This window comes from Mustela nigripes, chromosome 15, assembly GCF_022355385.1.
Source record: "Mustela nigripes isolate SB6536 chromosome 15, MUSNIG.SB6536, whole genome shotgun sequence".
Taxonomy (NCBI): Eukaryota; Metazoa; Chordata; class Mammalia; order Carnivora; family Mustelidae; genus Mustela; species Mustela nigripes.
In genome coordinates, this window is record NC_081571.1 from 10539203 (window position 1) to 10565828 (window position 26626).

The 26626-nt window shown below is 42.0% G+C and overlaps 1 protein-coding gene across 3 annotated transcripts in view; it reads right to left on the reverse strand.

Moving 5' to 3' along the window:
* Positions 1–26626, reverse strand: part of FLT1 (fms related receptor tyrosine kinase 1) — a 176297-nt gene that overhangs the window by 71368 nt on the left and 78303 nt on the right. For 2 of the 3 annotated variants that reach the window (XM_059378154.1, XM_059378155.1), the window contains 4 exons: positions 21803–21917; positions 12026–12134; positions 5131–5439; positions 246–392 (listed from right to left, as the gene is read on the reverse strand). In XM_059378154.1, the coding sequence (XP_059234137.1) occupies positions 246–392; positions 5131–5439; positions 12026–12134; positions 21803–21917 (680 nt within the window). Of the gene's footprint in view, positions 1–245; positions 393–932; positions 1391–5130; positions 5440–12025; positions 12135–21802; positions 21918–26626 lie in introns of those variants that run through there. The other variant, XM_059378156.1, reaches the window with a different exon arrangement.

The window sequence follows — 26626 nt, forward strand, 5'->3', positions numbered from 1 at the left end:
CAGCAGCCCCCAGCCCCTCCCAACAACCGGGTCCGCCCTCTCCTCCTCCCCCCCGCCCCCTCCCCCCCCCCCCCCCCCCCCCGCAAGGGGCAGAAGAACAGGCTCAAGTTGCTCTCAGCATGAACCAGTGCTCTACTGCCCAGAGGTTCTAGAGGTCTGAGAGGCAGGGAGAGGAAGGGAGAGGGAGGGAGAGGGAGGGAGAGGATGATGAGACAGAGGAAGTGAAGGAAAACAAGCTCTCTTACCCGGTTCTTGCTGGATTTTGTGGTTGTTTTTAAACCAGGTTATCTGAGGCTCTGGGACGCCGGTAGCGTGACAGTCTAGGGTAGTGGAGCTGCTGATGGCCACCGTGTGGTCACTGAGGTTTCGCAGAAGGTGTGGCGCTTCCTGATCTGGTGAATAAAGAAAGGGGATGGTTAATCCTCGTCACCTGTGTTCCCTTCTTAGCCCTGCACGGAAACGCTTCACAGATACAAACAGCAAAACTCCACCGTATGGTTTCATTCCTATTTTGCCCCCTCAATGTTTCTTCTCTGTGTAATCTGCGTCATCTCTAGAAAGTTCTAATGTACTGACGTTTGTTAGAACACACGGTAAAATCGAGAACAAAATGCTATAGGATTCGGTAGCACGGGTTTCGCCTGGCCAACGAGTTCTCTTCCTTTCTGTGAGAGCAGCTGTTCTGAGACCTAAGGATGTTGCATCCTCTATGAGCACCGAAACAGGACAACCACGATTTTTGGATGGAGGCTTAGAGTGAATTTTTACATAAAGATATCCTATTAGAGCGATGAGCTTCATGTAATTTTGCAGGTATTTTTCTTGATGTGTTTGTGAGGCCGTGTCTGTGTGACTCTCTCCGTAGTCACCTGAGGTATGAGGCAGGAGACCAAACAGGAGAATTTCTTGAACTTTGCAAGCTTTATTGATTATTTCCTTCTTCCATTCCCTTCCCCAGTGCGAGCAACCAAAGGATTCATTCAAGAGGCAGAGGCATAGGTTTGTAGTTTTTGCACTATATAATAGTACAAATATTGTATTTTATATTATTTTCTCTTAAAACATACAAATATGATACAATACAATTTATTTTAATAAAATGCCAACCAATATAGTACAACAAAATGAATTTCATACATTAGGATGCAATACATTACAACATGAAAATCCCACATCGGAACAGCAGTACCCCCAAAGGCCCCAGTTGAGTACAGTGTCTCTATTTAACGAAGTAGTCAGTCCTGCTGATGTGGATACATTCTAGCTGGGCGAGTGCTGGATTGGCAGCTGGAGCTTCCAAGGGAAAAGAATAAAGACAACTCCTAACGTCTCTCCCGCGTCACCTAACACCCTCCCGTGTCATCGTCTTCACCCCCTCCTGTTGCGCATCCTGGAACAGAAATCAAAAGGCGTTTGGCATGACTTACACATTCTGTGCCCCTGGCTTCAATAACACAGTCTGAGCGGTCTCCGACCACTGCGGATTTCCTCATCTTAGTGTACTAACACTGTGAAAGCCGCTTAGGAGCGATTACAAGGCTAGGAGAGGTGACAAAGGGCAGTGGCTTGACCCTGTGTCCCCGCAGGGTTGCTGCCCGACGCTCCAAACCTTTCTCTTTTTATTCCTGCGGGGAAACTCTCAGGATTTGCATTCATTCGAGCAATTCCGAAATCTCAGGTTAAAAAGTATAGTATCCTATACCTTTCAAGGGGAAACAGCTTTCTCATTAAATTTTGATTTCCAGAGCGCATCCCTAGCTCTTTCCTCGTTTTATACAAAAGGAAATCGGAAGGCTAAAAAGAGCGTTGAAAGGAGGGCCCTGATTTAGAAACTCTCAGAGCGTGGAATGAGTGATCACGACGGCTCTTTTGCCTTCTGTCCGTGTATCTTTCTGGTCTGTCCTGCATCGCATCCCATGACCAAGCAGAACCATTTCAACATTTCTGTTTGCTGTCTGTGCTAAGTCTGTCAAATGGTGTTTCCTAATTATAAATGCAGCCAGGTATCAAAATCTTGAATCCTGATAACTTTTCACAAGCTTGATTGTTACAATCTTGACATTTTTACACAGTAAAGACTCCAAAAGAATCAGTGCAACAGGACGAGATAATGAAGAACAGTGTCATATTCCCAATGTAATGTCTATTACAGTGGTGAGCCAAATTCGACATATCTCGTTTAAAACTCAGACACAGTTCATGGAGTTATATTTTAAGAGCTTTCCCTACCACAGTGACTGTTTCCCATGCACTAAATATGATAAAATGATCAATCATTGCCCACGGGCCTTATTATAAAAAGGAAGCCTGAATATAGGGCCTACAACACTGAAAATTATTTTCATAGCTATAAACTACAGCATCATCAACAAAGACAGCATTTGACCTCCCTGACAGGTGTACTAGCAAACACTTATATGAAGGAGAATGGTTTATTTTAACAGAAATATACTGAGAACTCCCAAAGGCCCTATCTGTCTTAGACAAACTTCAGACAAGAGAAGCAGCAAAAAGACTGCAGAATAAACATAGGACTCTCAATTAAATACAAAGTTCATATAAACATGTCTGAAACACACAGTATTATATTTTTCCTTGTACCCATTTCTGGAAGAAAAAAAAAAAAGCTCTCCTACGCGAACTCTCTCATTTTTGACTGGTTTCTCAATGACCGATCAACCAAGAAATCATTGTATCAATTCCCCTTTATACTTTATAACCTGTTTTGACATTTTAGGTAAGAAAAGGACATTGAACCCTTATTATTAATATTAACCCCAAGTTATTTGATGGGAAAAGGTAGCTACTTTCCCAAACTTAACAAAGTGGAGCTGATCCCTTCAAATGGAGAAAATAAAAATTAACAGAATATTTCTGCGGGTTATCAATAGCCAAAGATAGCTCCCTACCGGGTTCTTCTTTCAGCTTTTAGTGTTATGGCCCCAAGGATCTGCCAGGTCTCCTAAATACAGAGTTTCTCTTCTTCACTTGGACTGGGAGCTGAGGAACCAGCCTCATGCCCTCTACTCCAATTCTGTAATTCTCTATATTAGGCTCTTCTTCCTCTCTTTTTTTCCCCACGATCCTCTCCTTCCTCCAAACTCCCCAGGAATGACCCAAACAAAACAGAACCCACCCAAAAGATTTTTCTTTTTTGAAACTCTCTGGAGAGATGAATTACACAGCAAACAATTACTCTGTGGAATTCTTAAAATCATCTCTTGGAAGTCCTTAAAATCCTCCCCTGGGAATACTAACACCCTTCCCCTCCCTGCAAAATTGCAGGTGCGGTTTTAAGGGGGAAGGCAGCGATAGCTTCTGCGTGTCTGCGTCACCGTCTTTGCAGAAGCAACCCCTCAACCATCCCATTTGCTATTTTGGCTTTAGTGAAAATGGAGTCCCCACGATCTGTGGCACCAAGGCATTGTTTCCTGAAGGAACACGCTGGCTTAGAATGAACAAAGACGCCAGGCAAAAGAGCCATAGGTAACTTTTCCAGATACAATTGATTATTCTTTCCTCTGGGCTGACAACTTCCAGGTTACTAATTGTTTTCAGAGCATTGGGGGCGCCATAAAACTGGCATTCCGGGGAAACGCTATTGTTTACTCTTTCACACTTGACAAAAGCAATTCCCACGTGAAAGACAAGTTTAGCCCTGGGACAGCGGCTGGGGACAGCGGCTGTTACCTAGAGGAGGAAACAGTCTGGTGAGTTCCCAAGCCTGAGAAGTTGTCATATTGTCACCTTCTATCGGGCTGCCCGGCCACGGTGTTCTCAGCCGTGGCTATTTCGGTCACTGTGGCTTGTTTTCCAATAGTTCACTCAAGGTACATATAATGATCAATCATAAATGAAAACAACAGAACAATGCATAGTAAATTGGTGAAAAAGTCACTTTCCCCTCAAACACAAGCTCGGGAGAGGAGATTTCCATCTCTCCTGATTGGAAAATGAGGTGGGTTTTTCAAAGGTTCTGAATTCTGCTTCTGTGGTTTTGCCATTTCTTAATTCCCATAAAAATCCCATTAAGAAAGTGGATTTCTTTTTAAAATGGCCAAATCCTAGATTCACATTTAGAAGAATGCATTCAACCACGGGTCACAAGAGCCTTGATTTCCTTGATGACCTGATTGTGGTATGTATGTCTTTGAATGCCATCAATTAAATAGGAGAGGGTTTTTTAAAAGAACAACCAGGGGACATATCTAAGTAAGATAAAGGCATGATGTCCATTTTTGGGGATGCGGTCAGTAGCTAGATAGTCCACTCAGAGGCGGTGAGGGGGGAGCCTGCCTTGGCTAGTCGGCTGGCTACCCAGAGTGCACAGAGCCAGGATGTGACCTTGACCCAGGTGGGCATTCTGAATTCATACTGTGCTAAAGCTTTAATTACCACTGGATTACACCGACATCTTGCACTCCTGGGGCCCATTTTAGAAGCTCCAGTCTAAGATTAATGCGCTTAATGTAAAAAAACAACAAAAAAAAAGCATTTTCAAATAAATAAGCATTATCACTTGCTTCCAGGTGCTATTTACAAATTGAGAGCGGATGAAATAGTACAAAATAAAACCAGGCAGAGGTCCGGTAAGAGTCTCAAATTCAACTGTACTTGTTCTGAGCTGGCAAATTAACTTATTCATGTCCATCTTTGGCAGAAACCAGCATTGGTTTAAATTATTCAGTTTGCGTAGCTTCGAAACTTAAAAACACAGAGAGGTTGGCATCAAAGTGGGAGGAAAGGATCAGTCCCAAGTTGTTGTCTATCAGGCAGGAGAAGACAGCAAAGAGCAGAACAACAGAGAATGCACTGCAGGGATCCTCCAAATCCAAAGGCGCACCAAGTCGGCCCCAGAGAGCAGAGCCCTCAGCCCAGAGGTGGGGAGCCCAGAGCTGGGACCTCGGGAGCTCATTATCACTCCTATCATCTCCAAATTCATTTTGGGAGGAGCATCTCCTCTGAGCCGGAAAGTTAGCAACAGTGACAATAAATCAAGATGATATGAGACAACTGTTACTTTTTAATGAGTCCTTTAATGTTTTACATTATTTTGTGTGGTACAATCATTCCTTGTGCTTTTAAATTTGGAGATCCGAGAGAAAACAGCCTTTTTGTTGCAGTGCTCACCTCTAATTGTAACTTCTTTCTTCTGAAGAATTTCTTCCCCTGTGTATATGTTCCTGGCTCTGCAGGCATAGGTGCCTGAATCTTCCAGGGAAACGTTCTTGATGGTGACATTGAGCGTGATGGAGTTCTCTTTCGTGATGGCCATTTTCTGCTTGCTGATGCTGTGGTGCATTGTTCGGTTTTTAACTGTCCGCAGCAAGATCCAAGTAATGTCTCTATATAAGAACTTGTTAACTGTGCAAGACAGTTTCAGGTCCTCTCCTTCTGTAGGCATTTTTTCCAAGTTAACATGAAATCCGTTTGGCACGTCTATAAAATAAGAACAGAGAACTTCAGTTCATAGAAAAATCAGTGTCTCCTCTGGAGATTGTCACAGATCTTAAGAACCGCTCTGACACACATTCTCTCAGTATCGGCATTAAAAGGGTGAATACTTCTCTTTTCATGTTGGGGGAACCGATCAAACCCAGGTAGGAACCAACGAAGTCCGTTCTGCCAGAAGCAAGGCAGCAGGTACTAAGCAGGCTGGTTATTAGGAGGGCACATTTTTCCCTGGTTGCCCTCAGTGCCTTTTCAGAGCACAATTTGTTTTACATCTTGGGGTGACAGCAACATTCCCCATTCCTGTAATACATCTAGAACTTCTACTGGTGGGTGAGCGGGTGAAATAGGCAAGTCCTAAGAGAGCGATCTGTACTAAAAACCAAGGGTGGTGTTATGGTCAGACTTATCCAAAATACGCTGTGACCAGGAGAGAAGGGGAAGTCCCAAGCACACGGCAGGAGACTTCAGTCCTGTCAGTCCCTACCACTTTAATCCTAAATTTCTCCAGTGAAAACAAACAAACAAACAAACAAACAAACAAAAAACCTGATGTCCCTAGTTTCCAACCACTGGACAGACAGTATCCCTGCCTGCTACTGTGCCATCACCTTGCCTGCTCTTGGTGGGCATAGTGGGTAGAAACGAGCCACAGTACTTGCTTAGGTCCCCCTCACGGAGATCATTCTACTCAGATGTCAAAGAACAATAGGCAGCCAACGAATCTGAAAGAGTTGCCTGATTTCAGAAGTGGAGGTGATGGGGGAGGGAGGGAACAATTTTTTTAAAAAATCACTTTTCCTCTCAAAAACAGTAAAGGTTTTCAGAAAGTGAATATACCATTAAAAGCCATTTGTAGGGACCCCCGGGTGGTTCTGTCGGTTAAGCATCTGCCTTCGGCTCAGGTCATGATCTCAGGGTCCTGGAATCGAGTCCCACATTGGGCTCCCTGCTCAGCGGGGAGCCTACTTCTCCCTCTGCCTCCCACTCTCTCTACTTGTGCTCTTTCTCTCTCTGACAAATAAACAAAGTCTTAAAAAAAAAAAAAAAGCCATTTGTCTCTTGTCAATCCCCAGCTAACCTTCATCACCATCTCCAGCAACACCTCATGAGCTCTTCTCCTCAGCTTTCTTACTCTGGACTTGTCACTTAGCTTTTGTACTCAGAGTTCCCTAGTCTCATTTTGGACCATTTCCCCAGAGGATTAAAAAAAAAAAAAAAAATTGGTTGCTGGCCCTGAACTGACCTGCTCCCAAAACCCTCCCATTGCTTGTTACTTAGTGGCGTATCTGTATTTGAGCAAAGAATTTGGGCCAACATTTTACAAAGTACTTTGAAGATGAAAAGCGCTATGTTCTGCTATTATTATTATTATCCGTTGCACACAAAGCTATAAAGAAACCTTTAAACCTTAAGGGGACAATAGTCCAAAATTAGATATCATATCAACTCTTTCCTAAATCCGACTTTGCTTGTTTTTCTGATTTTTCTGGGCTTTGGCTTTATTATAAAGTGTCACGTCTGAAGAAATGCCAAAGTATTCATTTGAAACCTGGGAGCAGGGGGTAGCAGCGGCTTATGAAGCTGTGAGTGGCTGGAGAGAGAGGGGACCAGCAGAGGTTTTCCTGCTTTTAAAATGAATATCTAAGAATGTGCCAGAAGATGCAGAAGCCGCTGATAGACATTTTTAACATAACAATAAGGTGTCAGAAATAGCCCCTCTAATTCAGCATCTTTTTATATTTGGGACCTTTTCCAAGCCTGCAGAGTAAAACCTCAGCCGTCAACTTTTACACAGATACCCGAAGAATTGTGCACTGACTACGGTCAAATCATTTCTTCAAAGACCATCCACAAGCTTTCCATTTGTTTTGAGGTCCCGTCCTGGTAATTAGAACCCAAGCGAGCCCAAGTAACACCATTGAGATCATGTAGAGTTTCTATTTACTTTAGTGATTTGAAACTTCCTGTGGAAATAGCTCACAGGTTTCCTGATGGAAGATTTTGTTTATCTTTGCCAAGCACCACCAGGAATCTCAAAATAAAATGCATTTAGTGACACTGGGAAACCAGGGAGATAAGGCAGTGCTGTTCCTGTTTCACCGTCGGTAATTGCTAACACACCCATGGTCATGTGGAGGGCTAGCGAACAGCGCACACACACACACACACACACATAGGAAAAGAAAAGAACCAACTGGATTTTGAGGTCTGCTTCTCATATGGGGGACACTGTCAGTGAAGTTGACTTGGTTCGTGTTCCTGGACGGCCTCTTAGAGATGCTTGTCCATTTCTCAGGATAATCCCTTTGGCCTTCTCTTTGGAGCCATAGAAGATGATAAATAAAATGTCCTAACACTAGTTAATGAATCCAGAGGGAGTTTTCCTTCTAATTCATGTGGATTTTTTTTTTTTTTTTTTAAACAGCTTGAGTACAAAAACAGACCCAAAGAATTGCCTTCTAACAAAGTGAAAGTAAGAAATCTTCCCACACTTAAGTGTCGGCAGATTTAACACAATCCTCACTGGCGCCTACCAACTCTCATCCTCTTAACGCGTAGACATTCACAGCATCTTCTGGGGTATCGTGGAGAAGAATCCTCTTTGCTTAGAAGAGACATTCAACTTAGGGTTGGGGGGAGGAGTAATCTACTTACACAGGTGCATATACTGTGGGGGCATATTGGCTTGGTTAGATCAAACCATGTGAATTAAGTTCATGAAACAGACAAGCATAGAAATCAACAGGCTGAGAGGGGGCTCATTTGTCAGGTGGTAATAAAGAAGGCTTTCCTTCTACGGAAGAACAGAAATAACATTCTCTAAAGAGGTGAGTATTACTAGAAAGTTTTGCTTGTTTTAAGTAGATACTGTTTACAAGGGAATACCAAAGTTGAGAATAGAAGCAGTGGAGAATTCTTAAGGCCACCGCTAACTCCCTTACATCAGTTTGGAAGGCAACCTATGTGAGCTGTTGTTGTATTTTAAGGAAGGGGCAACATGCATGACATGAAGATCAATAAGGATCCAAATCTAGATCTTTTGATTTAGAACAGTTGAATCTTAGATCTCTCAAAGCAGTCCTTGCACGAGGTCAAGCATAAACACTGAGTGAATATTCACTTTGCAGAAATCACACACGTAAGGAGCAACATCCCTAAGACTATCTAGTTTTATCTCCAGTGAGAATAAATCTCATGACAACAATTTAAGTGAGAAAAAGGCAGTCATTCATTAAAAAGGTAATACATGTAAGCAAATTAATGTATGATTAACAAAAACTTGACCTTTTCAGGAGTGGCAGAAAAGAATTCAGAGCAATTACATTCTGTTTCAGTGTAAGGTTAAAGCTCTTGAATATCTAGAGGAAAAGCATTGTAAGCCTCGATTAGGCATGTTTGAATTGAATTCTCATAGCTCCTTTCTATGGACAAGTCTTGATATCTAGGAACGGTTTCAACCATCCCATGGTTATACATTGTACAGTGTGGTAGGAGGGCATCCCTGTCTGAACAGGTGATCAGCTTTGTCAGTAATACCGCCGCACACAGACAGACACGTAGCAAATGCAAAGCTCAGTGGGAGTAGGCTAGGTATTGGTGTTGCAATTAAGGCTGGGCATCAATTCATCTTTCTTGAGGACTCTGAATAATAAGGAAATGAGCACAGCATCCCCCTCTACTCTTGGTACCTCCACTTCCAGTACTCCCTTCAGAGCAGCAAGCAGACCCATCTAAAGGCTCTATTCTAGCTATCTCCCTCCTCACAGCATAGAGTCTGTGGGGTCAAGAAAGCATGCCACCCCCACTTCCATATCTTGCTTTAGATGCTTGGGATGCCACAATTCCCTGTAAAGGTGATCCTCAGTCTGTTTCTAGACTGTCAAAGACCTCTTCCCATATGGTCCATATACACGATGGAGTATTATGCCTCCATCAGAAAGGACGAATACCCAACTTTTGTAGCAACATGGACGGGACTGGAAGAGATGATGCTGAGTGAAATAAGTCAAGCAGAGAGTTAATTATCATATGGTTTCACTTATTTGTGGAGCATAACAAATAGCATGGAGGACAAGGGGAGATAGAAAGGAGAAGGGAGTTGGGGGAAATGGGAAGGGGAGGTGAACCATGAGAGACTATGGACTCTGAAAAAACAATCTGAGGGTTCTGAAAGGGCGGGGGGGGGGAGGTCAGGGTACCAGGTGGTGGGTATTAGAGAGGGCACGGATTGCATGGAGCACTGGGTGTGGTACAAAACCAATGAATACTGTTATGCTGAAAATAAATTAAAAAAAAAAAAAAAGACCTCTTCCCTAGGTTTGTCCTCCTGAGGTCGGATCACCCATCCATGTGCACACTTCTAGATCTCGGGGAAGACTATCAGTCAGAGGTGTGGGCAGCACTTGGATATGTGGGCTGTGGAGACCATACACCCAGGTGGAGTAGTGGGACAGAGCCAGGAGTCAAAGGAGAAGATGGTGGCAGGGGTGGGGTGGGGTGTTCCTTCTGTACCTCCAGACATTGTTACTTTCTGTTGTGGAGCTATGAGTAGTCCCCAAATTCTAAATTTGCACCTCACCTCAGGTCATCATGGAGGTGTTTTTGCCCATGAGAAGCTAAAACATCACAGCTTGTTTGCTTCATTTAGAATTTGTGAGGTGGTTGGATGTAGAGCTTGTGGGTCTCCAACGATACTCTTGCCTTGGCTCTGAAAATGTCAAGGCAAGCCTGTCCTCTTCTTTTGACCTCTTCCAATTTTATGCACTCCTCCCCCAGGACCACCTCAGCCCTTCCTTCTCAGAGACTTGGAGCTCCGCTCTATACATACTCTCCACTGGCCACGTATGGCTACTGAGCACTTAAGATGTGGCTAGTGTGACTAAAGAACTGAATTTTATTTGATGAATTTTATTTCAATTAATTTAAAATTTAAAAACAGATGCAGGGTAATACTTTAAAAACCCTGACTGCGTGGTGAAATGATATTTTGGAAATACTGGGTTAAATAAAATTAATTTTTATTTTTTTAAATACAGTTTTTGCTAAAAATTTTTATATCATATTTGTGGCTTTTATTTCCATTGGACAGCATTGGCTTAGTGTTGGTAAATTCATCTGCCACATTACTTCTGCATATGCCTTTTGATATTAGGGTACAGATAACACTACTTTTTCATGTTAAAACTGTCTTCCTATAAAGACAGGGCATCAATGGTAATCCGTTCAAGGGCTCAGTGCAGAGATGAACTGTTCTAACTTCACAGTTAGTGCTCATTAAATTTGTAGAAACTTGCTGAATGTTCAGAACGGGAATCTTCTGAACATGTCTTTTATATTTGCAATCATACATATAGTGACTACGAATTTGGATAGGAACTTGCTTGCAACCAAATAAAAAGGACTGTCCAAGCCTTTGTTCCTAATTAGTCTAAATCACCCGAGATGGGTTAGAGAACCAGTATGTGTGAAATTGCTCTTGAAATCCTCCCCTAAATAAAGGACTTTTCCTACTTGGAAGGGATGCAGAGATGATCTCCCTTCCACTCCTCGGATGTAAGAGGACAGGGGCTGACTTGGTCTCGGGTGACTCTGCCATGTCCCTTTGCACATCTCCAAACCCCTTTTCCTCATTTGCAAAGTGAGGGGGCTGTCGTGTTGAATAGCCTCTCCAGTCTCTTCCAGCTCTGACATTCCGTGAGAATCTACTTCAGGAGATCTCCCACGACGCAGCTTCTCTGAGGATTGGCTAACTTGCCGGAAGGCTCCCTGCGATCTGACAACCCCTATGTCTCATACAATCAGACCTACCTATTTCTTTCTGGAGAATTCTAGGCAACTGCTGCAGCCTGCCCCATGCAGTGCGAAGTTTCCAGAAAGCTGGCAAACTGCCCAGGTTTCCTCAGAAAATTGGGGGAGTGCGGAGCCAGGCAATTGTTTTTATACTTTGAGCTACTTACTTCCTTCCTGTACCCGCAGAGGGACCTAGGGAGTGCCATTTGTGTACCTTGGAAGTTTTAAGATTTGCAGAGACCATCATATTTCAGGCTAAAAAAAAAAATGGGTAAATGATACCCAAAAACCCAGCACATTAATTACTGTCAACAAACTCCGCTTCAGATTTCTATAGGAGAGCCTCATTCCTCAAAAGTAGAAATGACTTAAGTTGTGAGACAATTAGCTTCTCAGCTTCAAGACCAAAAACATATCACCACAGGTTTGGTGTCCTTAATTGTTACCGAACAACTGCTACGTCCCAGACCCTGTGCCAGGTACTGAAAGGAGCTCAAAAATGAACATGATAAGAGCCTAAATTCACGATCCAGCCTGGGAGGGGGACATACACACCTAGCTCTCAAGGGGACCTCAGAGAAAGAACTCGTTCGGAGATCCGGTAATACTGTAGAATACTATTCTGGAGAGCAAGGATGAAGGTGCTCAAAGTTTAACAATTTTGTGGGATTTAAAAAAAAAAAAAAAATCCCTCCGGCCCTAAGCGCACTCAGGACAAACAGAACTGAAAGGACAGCGAGGTCACCAGGCTCTCTTGGGGAGTACAGGGTATGCGGCTTACCTGTGACATAAAAGCTTATGTTTCTTTCCACAGCCCCTACTTTATTGGAAGCCATGCAACTGTAGATTCCAGAAATTCTAGAGTCAGCCACAACCAAGGTGCTAGCCGTCTGTAAAAGAAAAGGAAACTTTAGCTGGAGCGAAGAGCTCCTGGAACACCCCGAAGAGTCTTCTAAAGGTCGGAGTGATTCAGCTGTTCCATTCATTTAACAAGGGGAGTGCTGCACGCATGGAGGTTACCAGAAGGCGCTCCCTTTGCCGAGCCCCAGCAAGAATGGAAAAATAACAGGAAAGCAGGTCCTCAGGAGACCGGGGGCTATGACATCCGACGCGTATGAGGGTTTCAGGCTTATTTATCTCGTGCTGCTGGCGTAACAATTACAGACCTGAAGCTGAGATGCGGGACTGCACGTCCTGCTCTGTGAGGTGGTCGGTTCCACGTCAATGAGAGGAACAGGTGAGGCTGAGGCCTTCCCTTTTGTTTGGATGACCTGAGATCAGGGATGCCACTGGGTAACAGGTTTCTTTGCTGTTTGCTTCTGTAATGGGTGTGTTAAGCGAGTAAGGACAGAAGAGAAAGGTTGGCCGGACCATTTCTTTTATGTACTCAAAGAATAGGGCACGGCAGTTCCTAAGGTGCTGAAGCTCTGGAAAGCTCTCTAAGGCTGTCCTGTGTGTTTGTGAATGACTTCATCTCTCAGTCTGCCAATTCCCAATGTAGAAAACAGAGACACAGGATTTTTGTGCTGCTATTTGACACATGAGCCCTTGAAGAAACACTAGTGGTCACATTTGTGAGCTGGAAAACACTTTCTAAACTGGGATATCTCATACAAATCTGTATGGTGTGAAGACTCGCTCTGCTGTCTTCTTGTAAAGATAAAAATCAGTAAAATGAAACAGGTTGCTGCGAGTTTTAAAACTTAGTCCAGCCTTGCAAAAGTGCAATGCATCCTTTCTATGAAACGAATGAAAAGGGGAGTTATGTTTCTCTTATTTTGTAAAGTGTACCCCATTACTTATAAACTATTGCCGCTCATCTCCTAGAACACAAGTAACTGGTCATTGGCTTTGAACTTAGAGAGGCTTGCTGATGCTTCTAGACCAACAGGGAGTCCTAACTGAAGCCGAATTCGATCAAGTGCCTTACAGGCTAACAAAATATATAGGTGGAAATGTGACAGTCGGTTTCCCAAGGGGATGAACCTGGATTCTACAAAGGGTCCCAGCATTTTTCTGAGTTGTAAAGTAATGGGCTAATTAAGCTCTTTACTTATGTTCTCATATCCCAGCCAGTAAATGATTTATCTTTAATCTGCAGATCAAGAACACTGAAAAATATAATCCTCACTTTTTCAGCCAACAAGCTTATTTCTTCAAATTCTCTGTAATTTTCACTACGGTATCATGCACATTACATGATTATTTCCTCTTGTGTTTCTTGGATCTGTTTAATTGCATCTTCTCATTTGTCCTGAGTTATTGAAATTACCGGAAATGAAATGTCTGCAGTATGTGACAAGTTTCATTCAACTTAGCAGACATTTATTGAGCATATATCAAGGCACTGAGCAGAGGTTGTAGGGGAAACAGAGATGATGAGTGTGACACAATCCCTATTCTTGACCTTGAATAGTCCTTGGAGGACTATTTTAAGCTGACAGAGACTTTCCCGCTTAAAGATCAAATACGTATTATTCTCTCTTTTGCAGAGAAAAACACACGTGGAGACAAATGACCAATAGAGGAGATCATAGAAGACCTCGGGGCTCTCTTTCCCTATGTTAATTAATCATTTTTATGAGAGGTGGGAAATACAAGGAAATGCTAGCCAGAATATTTCTTTCAATTATTGCACCTACCGCTTAAGAGCCGTGGTAGTAGTTAGAAGAGAAGCTTGTAGGAAACCATGTGAAAGGAAGTGTTAGCTTGTCACCACTGGGACAATTCAGACCATCAAGTCAGACTCTGACTTCTTTATTTGGTCTCTGCAAGTTTGAGTTCACATGCTTGGAAGTGGTATGCAACAAGCTCAGACCCAAGGCACACCCATGAAGGCCCCCAGCTCAAGCACTGCTTTTCTTATGACATCAGCTCGCCCATGTTTATCCTCAGGGGTCTCAACAGAGTTTTATCTACATTCTTCGTTTTGTTGCTCAGTAAATAAGGAGAAACGCATTTCTGTTTCTCCGGAGGATTTTGACATGAGGGACAGCTACTGCCTGAATCTGAAAGTTGCATCTGCATTTCTTTCTTTTTTGTTTTTAAAGATTTTATTTATTTATTTGACAGAGGGAGAGAGTGAGAGAGCACACACAGGGAGAGTGGAAGAGAGAGAAGCAGGCTCCTAGGGAGCCTGATGCGGGACTTGATCCCAGGACCCTGAGATCATGACCTGTGCTGAATGAAGGCAGCCGCTAAACCCTCTGAGCCACCCAAGAGTCTGGCATCTGCATTTCTGTTAAAACTGCTTTGATTTCACTGGACTCAAAGCAAGTAAGCACCAGCGCTGGGCTCCATGGAAAGGGAAAGTCAATTCAGAAATGAACAACTGCCACAACTAAGAATTCTGCAGGAGACCTGGGATGATTCCAACAGCTGGGAGAGTTCAGAACTTTTGTATAATCGGAGAATGAAATTGACATACCTAGACCTGAAAGGGGTCCAGGTCACAGGTGAGCCATGGAGAGACGAATACATTTAAATCTCTCTTATTTTGCTTGAATGGCCCCTTCCCAAACCAAGAGCTTACCCAGAGGCAAGCCTTCTCCAAAACTCACCTCTCCCAAGTTTCTACTAAAATTGTACGAGAAAATGACAGTGATCAGAGTTTACATTATTTCTTTGTTTCTGGGTGCCTTTAGGTAGCCCTTGCTATGCTATGCACCAGACAGCGTGTGAGGCGTTATCTAACCTGTTGCTGGGCAGGTTAATTATGTGACTGTAGGCAAAAGCGTCATTATAGTGTAAGCTGGGACTTTACTTCCTTCCTATAGCCCTGTGAGGTACGTATATTACCCTTGATCTCTACATGAGACTGCTTCTTGCTTTAAAACTCTTCAGATTGGATAGCACACATCTATTGGTAGAGTTCCATCTACTCTTCTCATTGAATTCTTTCTTAAGAATCATCCTGAAATTGGCAGAGACGGGTCACATAAGCTAAAATGCTAGTATGTACAGAAATACTAGTTTCTTTCTAATTTACTTCACATAAGCCATAAGCTATTTTTCAACTGATACATTGTTATAAGTTTTGAGAATATGATGGACGAATGAAAAAGTCATAATTAAAGAAGGAAATTTAAAAGAGGAAATTAATATCTATGATCTTCGCTAAATATTTCTAGAGCTCTTCTTTTTCCAGAGCATATGTTTTAAACTTAGAAACTAAAACATATTTTCATGAAAAACAAAAGACATCTATTTGATAGTTGAAGTGTAAACACTATAGGGTCAGAGAAAGGAGCTCAAGTGTGAGTTGTAGGTGAATGTGGTTTTTCAGGACAGGAGAAAACTTCTCGTACGACAGCAAGGCTGAACACTGAAGTCTGCTGAGTAAAATGGACAAATCCATTCCTCAGAGCTCGTAACCAAATACTGTCGTTTCAAAGGGTGAAAAAATGAAAACAGCCTACAGATGGAACACCAAATATTAACTTCATACTTTAAAAGAGGAAGTGCCAAGAATTTGAGTCGTTACGTGTGTTTGAAATTATAATCATTTAGAAGGTGTACCAAAAGAAATTCTCCAGGATTTCTTTTGGTACAGGCTGCTTGTCTTCGTTCTAGAAGTTTTCATTTGCCCTAGTTGTTTTTTAGCTCTGAACCTACACTTCGGGGGTGCCTGGACTTGCCCTGCCAGGACCCCAGGGATTTAGATATTAGAAATAGACCCTGAGGGACGCCTGGGTGGCTCAGTTGGTTAAGCAGCTGCCTTCGGCTCAGGTCATGATCCCAGCGTCCTGGGATCGAGTCCCACATCGGGCTCCTTGCCCTGCAGGGAGCCTGTCTCTCCCTCTGACTCTGCCTGCCACTCTGCCTGTGCTCTCTCTCTCTCTCTCTGACAAATAAATAAATAAAATCTTTAAAAAAAAAAAAAAAAAAGAAATAGACCCTGAAAGTCATTCTCCGGGTTCTTTAGTATGATCCAGGGATGCTGATGAAATCTGTTGTCAGGTACTGTAAGTTGGGAAGTTATTCATACCCCTTCCTTCCTTCCCTTTCCCTAAGCATTAGTAACTTCCTACCACAATGTGGTTTCAACCTCGCGGATCAGAATGGAGGGGATGATGTGTAATTCAGCCTAATTTCCAGAACGAGTCTTAAAAGGTCTAAATATGGACCCATGATTTTAATCTTGGGATGTTTCTAATATCATTTCCTTTCAAGTGTGTCAGGGAGACATAAAAGTAGATCTATAAAGGTCATGGAAGAAACTAAAATTAACCTCGGGTGGCACATTTTTGAACCAAGTGATGGGAAAATAGAACGTGAGAATTTGAAAAAATTGAGGAGTGCGGGAAATGAGACACAAGATGTAATTCTGTCATTAGATTTAAGGCCTCTGTCATGGATTGGTCTTGTATGTTAACACTCCTCAAGGGAACATCAGAATGATTTCAATGGAAACGCTGCTAAAGCATTAAAATTGTCACAATTCTCCCGCCTCACAGAATGAATGCTGTAATATGTATTTCCTGAGTGTTTTTTCTAACCCAGGGTTCCTTCTACTTCCTACTCCATAGCTACAAACCCAATAGTCTGGCAACGCCATTAAAGAATACTAAAACTCCACATTTGCTATTAGCAACTCCAATTGATGACTCATTTTTTACAAATCGAGGCCAAAACTTGCCAATGAGGAAACTAAATTTTATTGTCCTCTGCTCCCTTCTATGAGTTAAACCAAAAACAACAAAACCAAAAAAAAAAAAAAAAAAGGAAATTCCTAGAATCTAATGGGGGGCTCCAGTGGGATCTCTATTCCCCTGATCTGTGGGGGCGTCACTGTGCAGACTAACAATGTGACTGTAGCTAAAACAGTCATTAGGGTCTAAGCTGGGACTTTAATATACTTCCTAAAGTTAGACAGAAAAGAAAAGCAGTTTAATTGTAAAAGCATGGAGCACCTGGGTGGCTCAGTGGGTTAAGCCTCTGCCTTCTGCTCAGGTCATGATCTCAGGGTCCTGGGATCGAGCCCTGCATCAGGCTCTCTGCTCGGTGGGAAGCCTGCTTCCCACTGGCTCTCTCCGTCTGCCTCTCTGCCTACTTGTGATCTCTCACTCTTGTCAAATAAATAAATAAACTCTTTAAAAAAAATTGTAACTGTAAAGGCATGACCACTGTTAATAATTCTGCAACAGCCAAACTCCCATCTGTCATCTTCATAGATTTTTCCCTATGTACACAGATAAATTAATAGATGTCCAAATTGTAGAAGTGGTAAATGCTTCTAAATTTAGGCTTTGAAATGAATAAGGGGAATCTATTACCGCTCTAGCTTCGAAGAGGCTATGTCACATATACATGATATATACAGAGATCAACTTTGTTGAGAAACAGTATTAAAAGCTTTTCAATGAAGAGAGTTATCAAACAAAGTCCTTTTTTTTTAAGATTTAATTAATTAATTTATTTGACAGAGAGATCATAAATAGGCAGAGAGAGAGGAGGAAGCAGGCTCCCGCTGAGCAAAGAGCCTGATGTGAGGCCTTAAACCACTGAGCCACCCAGGCACCCCAAACAAATAGTCTTCATTGCATTTGATCATAATCAGTCTGGGAACTGCATTAGGGCGTAGATGACAATCATGCTTACAAGAATGGGCAAATGAGGGAGGACAAGGATTATGAGCGCCATCATTTGGAGGAAGGACAGGTTCAGAGAGAGGGACTCATCTGCAGGTGGTTTCACAAGACAGAAATGGCAGAGCTGGACCCCAGGGCTCCTGGCTGCAGGCCGACATACGTGCCCGCTACGTCTAGAGGTCTCTGTTTAAAACCTTTGCATAACTACAAAATTACAAGACAATAAACTTGTTTCAAGCCGTGTGAAAAAAAAATCAAGGAAGTTCCTTATCTCACTCAGGCTGTGTGACTTCACTCCCTCTGTGCTTTCCAGGTAATTCTGTACGGAGTCAGGTTGCTACTTTCTGTTTCAGGCTAATCCGAAAACTCCCCTGCCTTTTTCATTTTCCACTTTCTTTTCTATTGTAATTTCTGGGGCTAGGAAGCCAGAATGGAATCTAAACTTACCATTGGAATTAGGTTCATAAATTCTTTTTTAATATACAGCAATTAACAGTACATCTCCCTGGGGGCACCTGGGTGGCTCAGTGGGTTAAGCCGCTGCCTTCAGCTCAGGTCATGATCTCAGGGTCCTGGGATCGAGCCCCGCATCAGACTCTCTGCTCAGCAGGGAGCCTGCTTCCTCCTCTCTCTCTGCCTGCCTCTCTGCCTTCTTGTGATCTCTCTCTCTGTCAAATAAGTAAATAAAATCTTTAAACAAACAAACAAACAAACAAACAAAAAACAGTACATCTCCCTGATGTGGTCAGGAGAAGGTAAAACAAACTGAGACATTTAGTGGCATCTTGACGTTTTCTAGTGTTCTGTGACAACTAACTTGCCTTCTACTGCGAGGCATTTCCTTTCTTGGAAAAACATGTACTGTCACTCAAATTAAACTCTCAGGTTCATAGAATTTCCTCTATCCTAAGGATTTCGTTGAACTGCTCTCGCCAGTGGTTACCCAACATGCGACGTTTCAAACTACTGTTCATTTGTATTAGAGAACAAGAGCTATAAACCACTGCGGTAGTCAGAAAAACTTTTCATAAATCCATGACAAGCGATTGTTTATATTTTCAGGCAAATCATTACCACTTTAATCTCTGCTCCTAGTTGGTAGAGCCGTGGCTTTGAGACTAGGAAGACTTTGCTTTGAGTTTTTCGTCTGCCACATTTAGGCTGTGAGGCTTTGAATTCCTCTCATCACCCCTGATTTTCTTATCTTTAAAAAGTAGATAGCCACTCTGGCTGGCCAGAATGATGTTGATATGAGCATATGTCAAAAAGTTTTACAGAACGAGGAATTCAGATGTTATCTGTCATTATTGTTCAATCCGACATGGGGGGTGGGGGAATGATGCCATCCACTTTGTTGTCTCCAAATGCAAAAAATACAGCTGAATACACAGATAATATGAGTATAACCACACTCCAGTAGATAGCACCCATACTAACGAGCCGAGCCACTCAGAGTCAACATATGCACATATAAACAGACATTTTGGCAAGGGGTTGAAAGGCTTTTACTTTTTAAAGCAGCACTACCCCTGTGCCTGATAATAGGAGATTTTAAAGTATATTTCCCCCAAATTCAACCAAAGAAAAGTCTGAGGTCCACGAGATATGTCCAGTTCACAAGGCATCAGCTATTAGCTAAGGCTCAGTGGAGGTCAGGGAAACAGAGAACGCATGGCAGGCAAGAGGGGCACCAAAGACCACCCATTGTAAAAAAAAAGGTGGGTTCCCAAAGTTCAGGGTCCCCCAGCTGCTGTGCAAATACAATACCTGCACAGTTTCTACCCAGACACTCGGAGGCAAGGGGCCCAGGGCTAACATGAAGTCTGAGAGATTTGCTATGAGTAATAAAGTCCTTGTATCTGACCAGTAAGTAGCAGGTCTTCAACTACCAAGCTTACAATTGGGACAGGGCTAGCTGTTAGCCTGAAAGCAGGGTATAATCTCAGAGCTTCGCAGTTCTTGGCACCTTTTTCTAGAAGCTAAGTTGAATCTTCCAAAATTGGTCAAAGGGTACAAAGATTCAGTGATGCTAGATGAATAAGTCCTAGAGATCCACTGTTCAGCATAGTACTTGTAGTGAAGAATGCTGTATTGTATACCTTTGCTATGTGTTATCATGGATTCATTCACATTCCTACATTCAGTGGGAGGACATTTTTGGAGGTGATAGATAAGTCTGTAGCATTGACTGTGTCAATGGTTTCATGAGTGTATATTTATTTCCAAAGTCATTATTAAACTGTACACATTAAATTTGTACAGCTCTTTGTATGTCAATCATATCTCAATAAAAATTATTTAACACTGAAAGGAATACTAGCAAAGAGGCTTGCTTGACCCCATTAGGTCAGAGAACCTTTTTTTCCCTCTGATTAGAAGTCTCTTCTTTTTGAATTGAGGTGTAATTGACATATAACATTGTGTTAGTTTCAAATGTAGAGACAGCATAAATGATTCAGTATTTGTACATATTACAATACAGTTACCACAATAAGTCCATTTAACATCTGTCATCACACATAGTAAAGCAAATTTTTTTCCTATGATGAGAACTATTAAGATCTATTTTCTTAGCAAACTTTCATATATGTCATTCAGTAATATTAACTATATTCATCATGTTGTACAATAATCCCCAGGACTTAGTTATTTTATAACTGAAACTTTGTACTTTCCGACCCCCTTCACTTATTTTTCACAACCCTTACACCCCCTGCCTCTGGCAACCACAAATCTGTGCTCTGTAACCTATAAGCTTGGGGGTTTGTTTCTTTTAGATACCACATATAAGTGAGATCGTATGGTATTTGTCTTTCTTTCACTTAACATAATGCCCTTAAAGTCCATCCATGTCACAAATGGCAAGATTTCATTCTTTCTTGTGACTGAGTCATATTACATTGTGTGTCTATATAGCATACATTCTCCATTCATTCATTCATCCATCATTCATTCATTCAATGGGCACTTAAGTTGCTTCCATAACTTGGCTATTATAAATAGTGCTGCTATGAACATAAAGGTGCAGATAATTTTGAGTTCGTATTTTTCTTTTCTTTGGATATATACTCAGAAGGAGAATTGCTGGGTTCTAGGGTAGTTCTACTTTTAGTTTTTTGAGGAACCTCTAAAAACCTCCATGTTTTTCATAACAGTTGTATAAATTTACAACCCACCAACAGTGCACAAAGTTTCCCTCCACACCCTCGCCCGTACTTATGACTTCTTATCTTTTTGACAATGGCCATTCCAACAGGTGTCAGGCAAGATCTCATTGTGCTTTTGATTTGTATTCCTTAGGTCACAGAAACCTGATACACTGTATGGGTTTTGCCTACTTGACTTAGGCTTTGCCCTTGCAAAGACAGAGGGAAAACAAGCTATTTTGTGAGATGGAAAACATTCCAGTTTAACCCTAAGTCTTATACTAGCTTTTGCTTATCGACACCCTACTTTAAGTATATCAGAGATTCTCAGTCCTGGGTTCATGCTAGAAAGTTCCCTCCCCAGGAACTTTCATGAACCCCAAGCTCTACTCCAGAGATTCAAGCATCATAATAATTGGTGGAGTATCCTGATATTCAGCCAGGGCTGAATCCATTAGGACCTAGTACTCAAGCCTTGGGAACTGGTGGGCCATTGGAAAAGACCACAAAGACAACCTCTCAGATCTCGTCTTTTCTCCCTAATTTTTGTTTGAGCATTTCAATTACTTCTGGTTCTAGTGAACCCAGAACTGGAAGCAAAGTGTGTGTTTTTAAAATAAATATCCCAGGGGTACCTGGGTGGCTCAGTCGGCGAAGCATCTCTCTTAGTCGGCTAAGCTCAGGTCATGATCTTGGGGTTCTCGGATCGAGTCTGCTTCTCTCTCTCCCTTCCTCTCCCCCTATTCATGCTCTCGCTCACAAATAAATAAAATCTTGAAAAAATAGAATAAATATGCCGGACTTTATTTTTGCAGACAATACCTTATTCTTTCCTTCTATTACTGCCGTCCGCTGAGTGATGCTCTCGATCCTGTTTCCTAGGTTGCTGTCAGGATCCAGGATTAGAGACTCTTCATTATTGGAGCAAAAGTCATACCTTTAAAAAAAAAATCATGATGTTATTATTTATCATGATGTTATCATTATTGGAGCAAAAGTCATACCTTTTTAAAAAAATAATTTATCATGATGTTGCTTAAAAATAATTTATTATGATAAAATAATTTATCATGATGGTCCACGGTGACAGGTGAAATAAGTCACTGGTAAGTCCTGAGATAACAAAGATAGCAAGACATGCTTTCTTGTATTCCTTAGGTTTTTCCCTGCAGAGTCATCTCCACAACTTAGAAATAGAAAATATATTTTGCTTGCTCTGAAAGCAGCCCACACCAGTGTATCTCCATATATCCTTCCTGTTCTAAAGGTTAAATACTAAGTAAAAATTAGGAAATTTAATATCTAGATTTTAATTAGTTCCTAGTGGAGGAAACAGGCAAACACGAGGTGGGGGATGTTATGTTAATGAATGGAAATCTCGAGGAAATAATAGCATTTCACATCTATAAAAAGTTGGCTTTTAATCAGAATATTCCATTATACAGCTAATTTTTTCCAGGGCTAATCAAGTGTATATGGAAACACAGAGCATGAAGCAGTTACTACATTTTGTCTGTTTCTTTCCAAGTTTTGGGATATCATGAGAAGCCCTTTAACTGCTCAGACCTTAAGTGTTTAACTGTAAAATGATCTTTTCTGTTTCTAAAAGTCCATTAGATCTCTTATTATATAAAACCAGCTGGTAGAATACATTTTAAAGAGAGAAGTTGGCATGTTCTCTCAAATACCCATTCTTTTCAGCAAGCTTCTGTTTTCATATGGTTTATGACTCAAATTTTGGTGGAAATAGTTATTAATCTCAACACCTACAAAGTTGCTCCCAGACCAAACTCTGAATGTTCTGGTTTCTAGTGGAATCCTTTTTGCTCCCAAAGCTCCAGCAACTGTACTGAACTTTTTTAAAGCCCAGGCGTGCTTGTCTGACACTCAGGGCCATTCATAGTCCATTTCCTCCGTAGAATTTGTGGTGAGCAGAGAGCCTTCTGGGCTCTCATGAGTATTTGTCATGGTAAGATTATGGGAATTTTCAAACCAAGAGGGATTTCACAGCCCAATTTCCAGAGAGAGCAAGCAGTTGATCCTAGGCAGCCAATGGCTATCATGATTTGCATAAGATGATAGCAATAGAATAAATAAAGTAAGTCGAGGAAGCAAATCTCAGATGTCATGTCACCCTTACATACGTCAGCACATATCTCTAAAAGAATGCACATTTTCCAAGATGACAACAATGCCATTATGACACCTCATTGTACCCGCTCCATATATCAGATTTCCCCAAATGTTGGCAAAATGTCTCCCTTTTACAGTTAGATTATAAAATTTAAACTAAGAAAAAATAATAAGGACTGGCTATTCCTTAAGGAATTTATGCAATTTCTATAGATATTCTTTCCAGTCATCAGGTAAAATAAGTGAACGTCTAAACTGTTATTGATTAGTAGAGGAAAATGAACCAGAGAGAAATTATATTGTCTCCTTCACTTGAAACATTGTAATGTTATTGCAATCCTAAGTCATTCTGCTGTTTTTCGTTGTCTGCTCTCTGGACTGTTCCATCCATGCCTTGAACCTCCGTTTGACCTCCCATCCTTCACACACGCTCAGGACACATATGAATATATCAGCTCACATATGCCTTACATGTAGATGGGATTTATTACTCATGTGCACACCTGTATGGGACACATGTGTGTGTACTTGGCCTTGTGCTGTCAAACAGCCGAGGTTCTCTCGTATCTGGAAAAGATGCTTTTAATTGTGTTCTTTCCCCCCCCACAGAAGTGAAAAAGATAAACGGATGCCTCAGAGATCTTAATTGCATATGCTTGGTCTGCAGGAAAGGCAAAGAAATATGTTGGAGTACAATGAGTCTAGGCATTTTCTGAGGGAAGTGCAGTCCGCTGCCCAAGTTCATGAGGGGCTGTCTGCCTCTGATCCCCACCCCCCGCCCCGAGGGGCGGCCGCTGGTGGCAAAAGCCCTAGTATGGAAGCTATACGGTAGCCTCAAGGCAAGGTCCTCCCAGTGCAAAGGACAGTCTGTGGCCATTTTCTAATTTGGGGACTGTTTTTTGTTTTTTGTGTTTTTTTTTTCTTTTCCCTCTTTGTAATTGGAACCATAAAAATAGAATGTCATTTAGGAGCCTGACTATATAACAGCACTTGAAAAGAGATTTAGGGGGAGGGGAATTTGCCTAAGCCTTAAGAATACATCAAGCTCTTAAGGAAGTAGATTGTGCCATGTTTGAAGATGCAAAGATAATCACTGTGCTGGGAACCGTCTTGAGGGGGGAGGAAGCCGAACAACAAGAGGAAAGCAGCGTTCACTCCTGATTTCGCACAGGAAGCCCACAGCACCTCCTGCCAAAGGGAGATAAGAAAGCTCCCAGGCACTATTCTGGACAAGGCCACCGTTATCAGCTTTAGCTCCACTCGGTCCTCTCCATGCTCCAAGCCTCTGTCCCTTGCCTAATGAGCTTTCAGACTCCTACCTCCATTTGCATACAGCGCGACAAATACAATAGCAAGGCGGTATTTATAACCATTGAGACGCAAAAAATTTCCGGGGTTAGGGTGTACTCCATGTCATCTTGTCAATTGCCCTGGAGTTGAAACAAATTAGTTTTGGACTAGAATTGATAATAAACACGTTAAAACAAAACAGCCAATTGTATATCCAACACTGAGACCCTACATGTGATGTGTCAGTTAAACCCCAGGTAGGGAGCTGTCTGTGGGACTCTGGTCTAAGCAGCCAGGCTGCTGCTTTCCACACGTAATGGGAAAATGCCACCCTCCATAGATGGACAACGCTTTGGGTTGATTTTTCCTGTAGTCATGATGGATTTGCCCTATTCCCTTCACAATCATAAATATTTGTCTCCTCTGTGAGGAAAGACAGATAATGGCAGCCTGGGGCCACAGACAGAGGCAGAGCCAACACTGAGGTCAAAGCTACCATCTTGACTGGGGTCCTCACAGACAAGCTAACCAGCCATGGGCTAGAATAATTGTAATCTACACCATGCAATATTATACTCTCCTATAATGGTATTTCCTACATGCTAAGCACCAGAATAAGTGATTTAAATTCTCTATCTCACTAATCCACATAACCATCTAAAAAGTAGGTACTATTACCCCCCCTCCCTTTAAGGAACAGGGAAATTAAAGATTAGAGAGGTTGAGTAAATTACCCAAGGTTAAACAGCTAGTAAATGGCAGAGGCAGAATTTGTTACCAGTTCTGGCTCATTCCAGAATCTGTGCATTAACCCTTACCCTACATGCAACATAATATCCATGTACTATCATCACATACGAGAGATTATTACTATTCAGTGCTTCTTTGCATATAGGAGAAAAAGGTTTCTCAAACAGTCACTACACCAATTCTATTATTGTACTGGGGAGTTAATGCCTTTGTTTTGTTTTGTTTTGTTTTTAGCCCTTTCTGTAATAAAACTTCCTTCCAAAAAATGGCAAGCAACTCTCCTCACACACCAAAATGTATTAAGCACTCAAAGTGCATGCTGCACAATTACCATTTAAATTAGAGCTCCCTTTTGCATCCTAATCTCTGAACCTGGTTCCCACTCACCTTCATAAATCCTTTGGCTCCCTTTTACAGGAAATGAGGAGCACAGTGCACCCAAAGGTAATCTTTTGTGTTCCCTGTGCTTTTACTTAGTGCTGGCTTTGAACAATTCTGATTTTCAGACTATGTTCAGTCCTCCTGCCTTCCTCTCCCCTCCCCCTACCTCAAATGCAGAGCTCACACTTTCTTTTCTTTAGAGGGTGGGTGGTTGCTTCTGGTGGAATCAGAAGGAAGCTTCCAGCTGGGTGAGCTTCAGCCGTTGATGGTTAGTCTGTGTATTCTTTGAAGCTGCATTCTAGAAAGGTTCAACACTTCACTGAGCCTTTCTGGAAACTGACCATCTATCTGTTTAGTGCCTGTTAGGATACCCACATTTCCTCGAGATATCCAGTAAGACTTCTCATTTTTTTAAATGATTTCTAGAAAATACTAGATGGTCTACTCCATAGGCTGAATCTCAGGATAAAGAGTTTTTTTTTTTTTTTCTTTTTTCTGGCTCGCCTTTCATCCTGTAATAAATAAATTATATTAAACTGATCTTTCTTTCAATATTTCTGTTCTGCTAAAGCCTGACTCTTGGTTGGCTTAAAGGAAACTGGCTGTTTCTGAGCTACTAGTAATGTGCCAGGTCTGGGCTGGAGTGGGGAGGGGAGGGGCCATACACATTTAATTCTCACAGTCCAACTAATTCTCACTGTCCCCTTTCAGTGAAGCAGGCATTATAATGCCCATTTCAAAAATTATTTTACAGTAAAGGAAACCAAGACTCAGAAAAAAACAAATACCTTGCTCAAACTCACAGAGAAAGCAGGAGACCTGGGATCAGAACCCAGATACACTCCACTCTTTCTACCACACCAGAACTCAACCCATCACACAGGATGAATTCTGTTCCCAAGGAACTGTCCCAAACCTTTATCGTCATGCTTCACAGAGTGAGTCTGGTTCAGAGTCACAGGTTAGAGGAAATCTCTGGGAGTCTTCTGAATCAAACTGGTACAAAGTCAGACACCAAGAGAAAGTGAAAAATTAGCTTTCAAGAGGAGAAGCGGCGCCTGGTCCTTTGGTGGAGGGGAAAAAGGAGGGGCA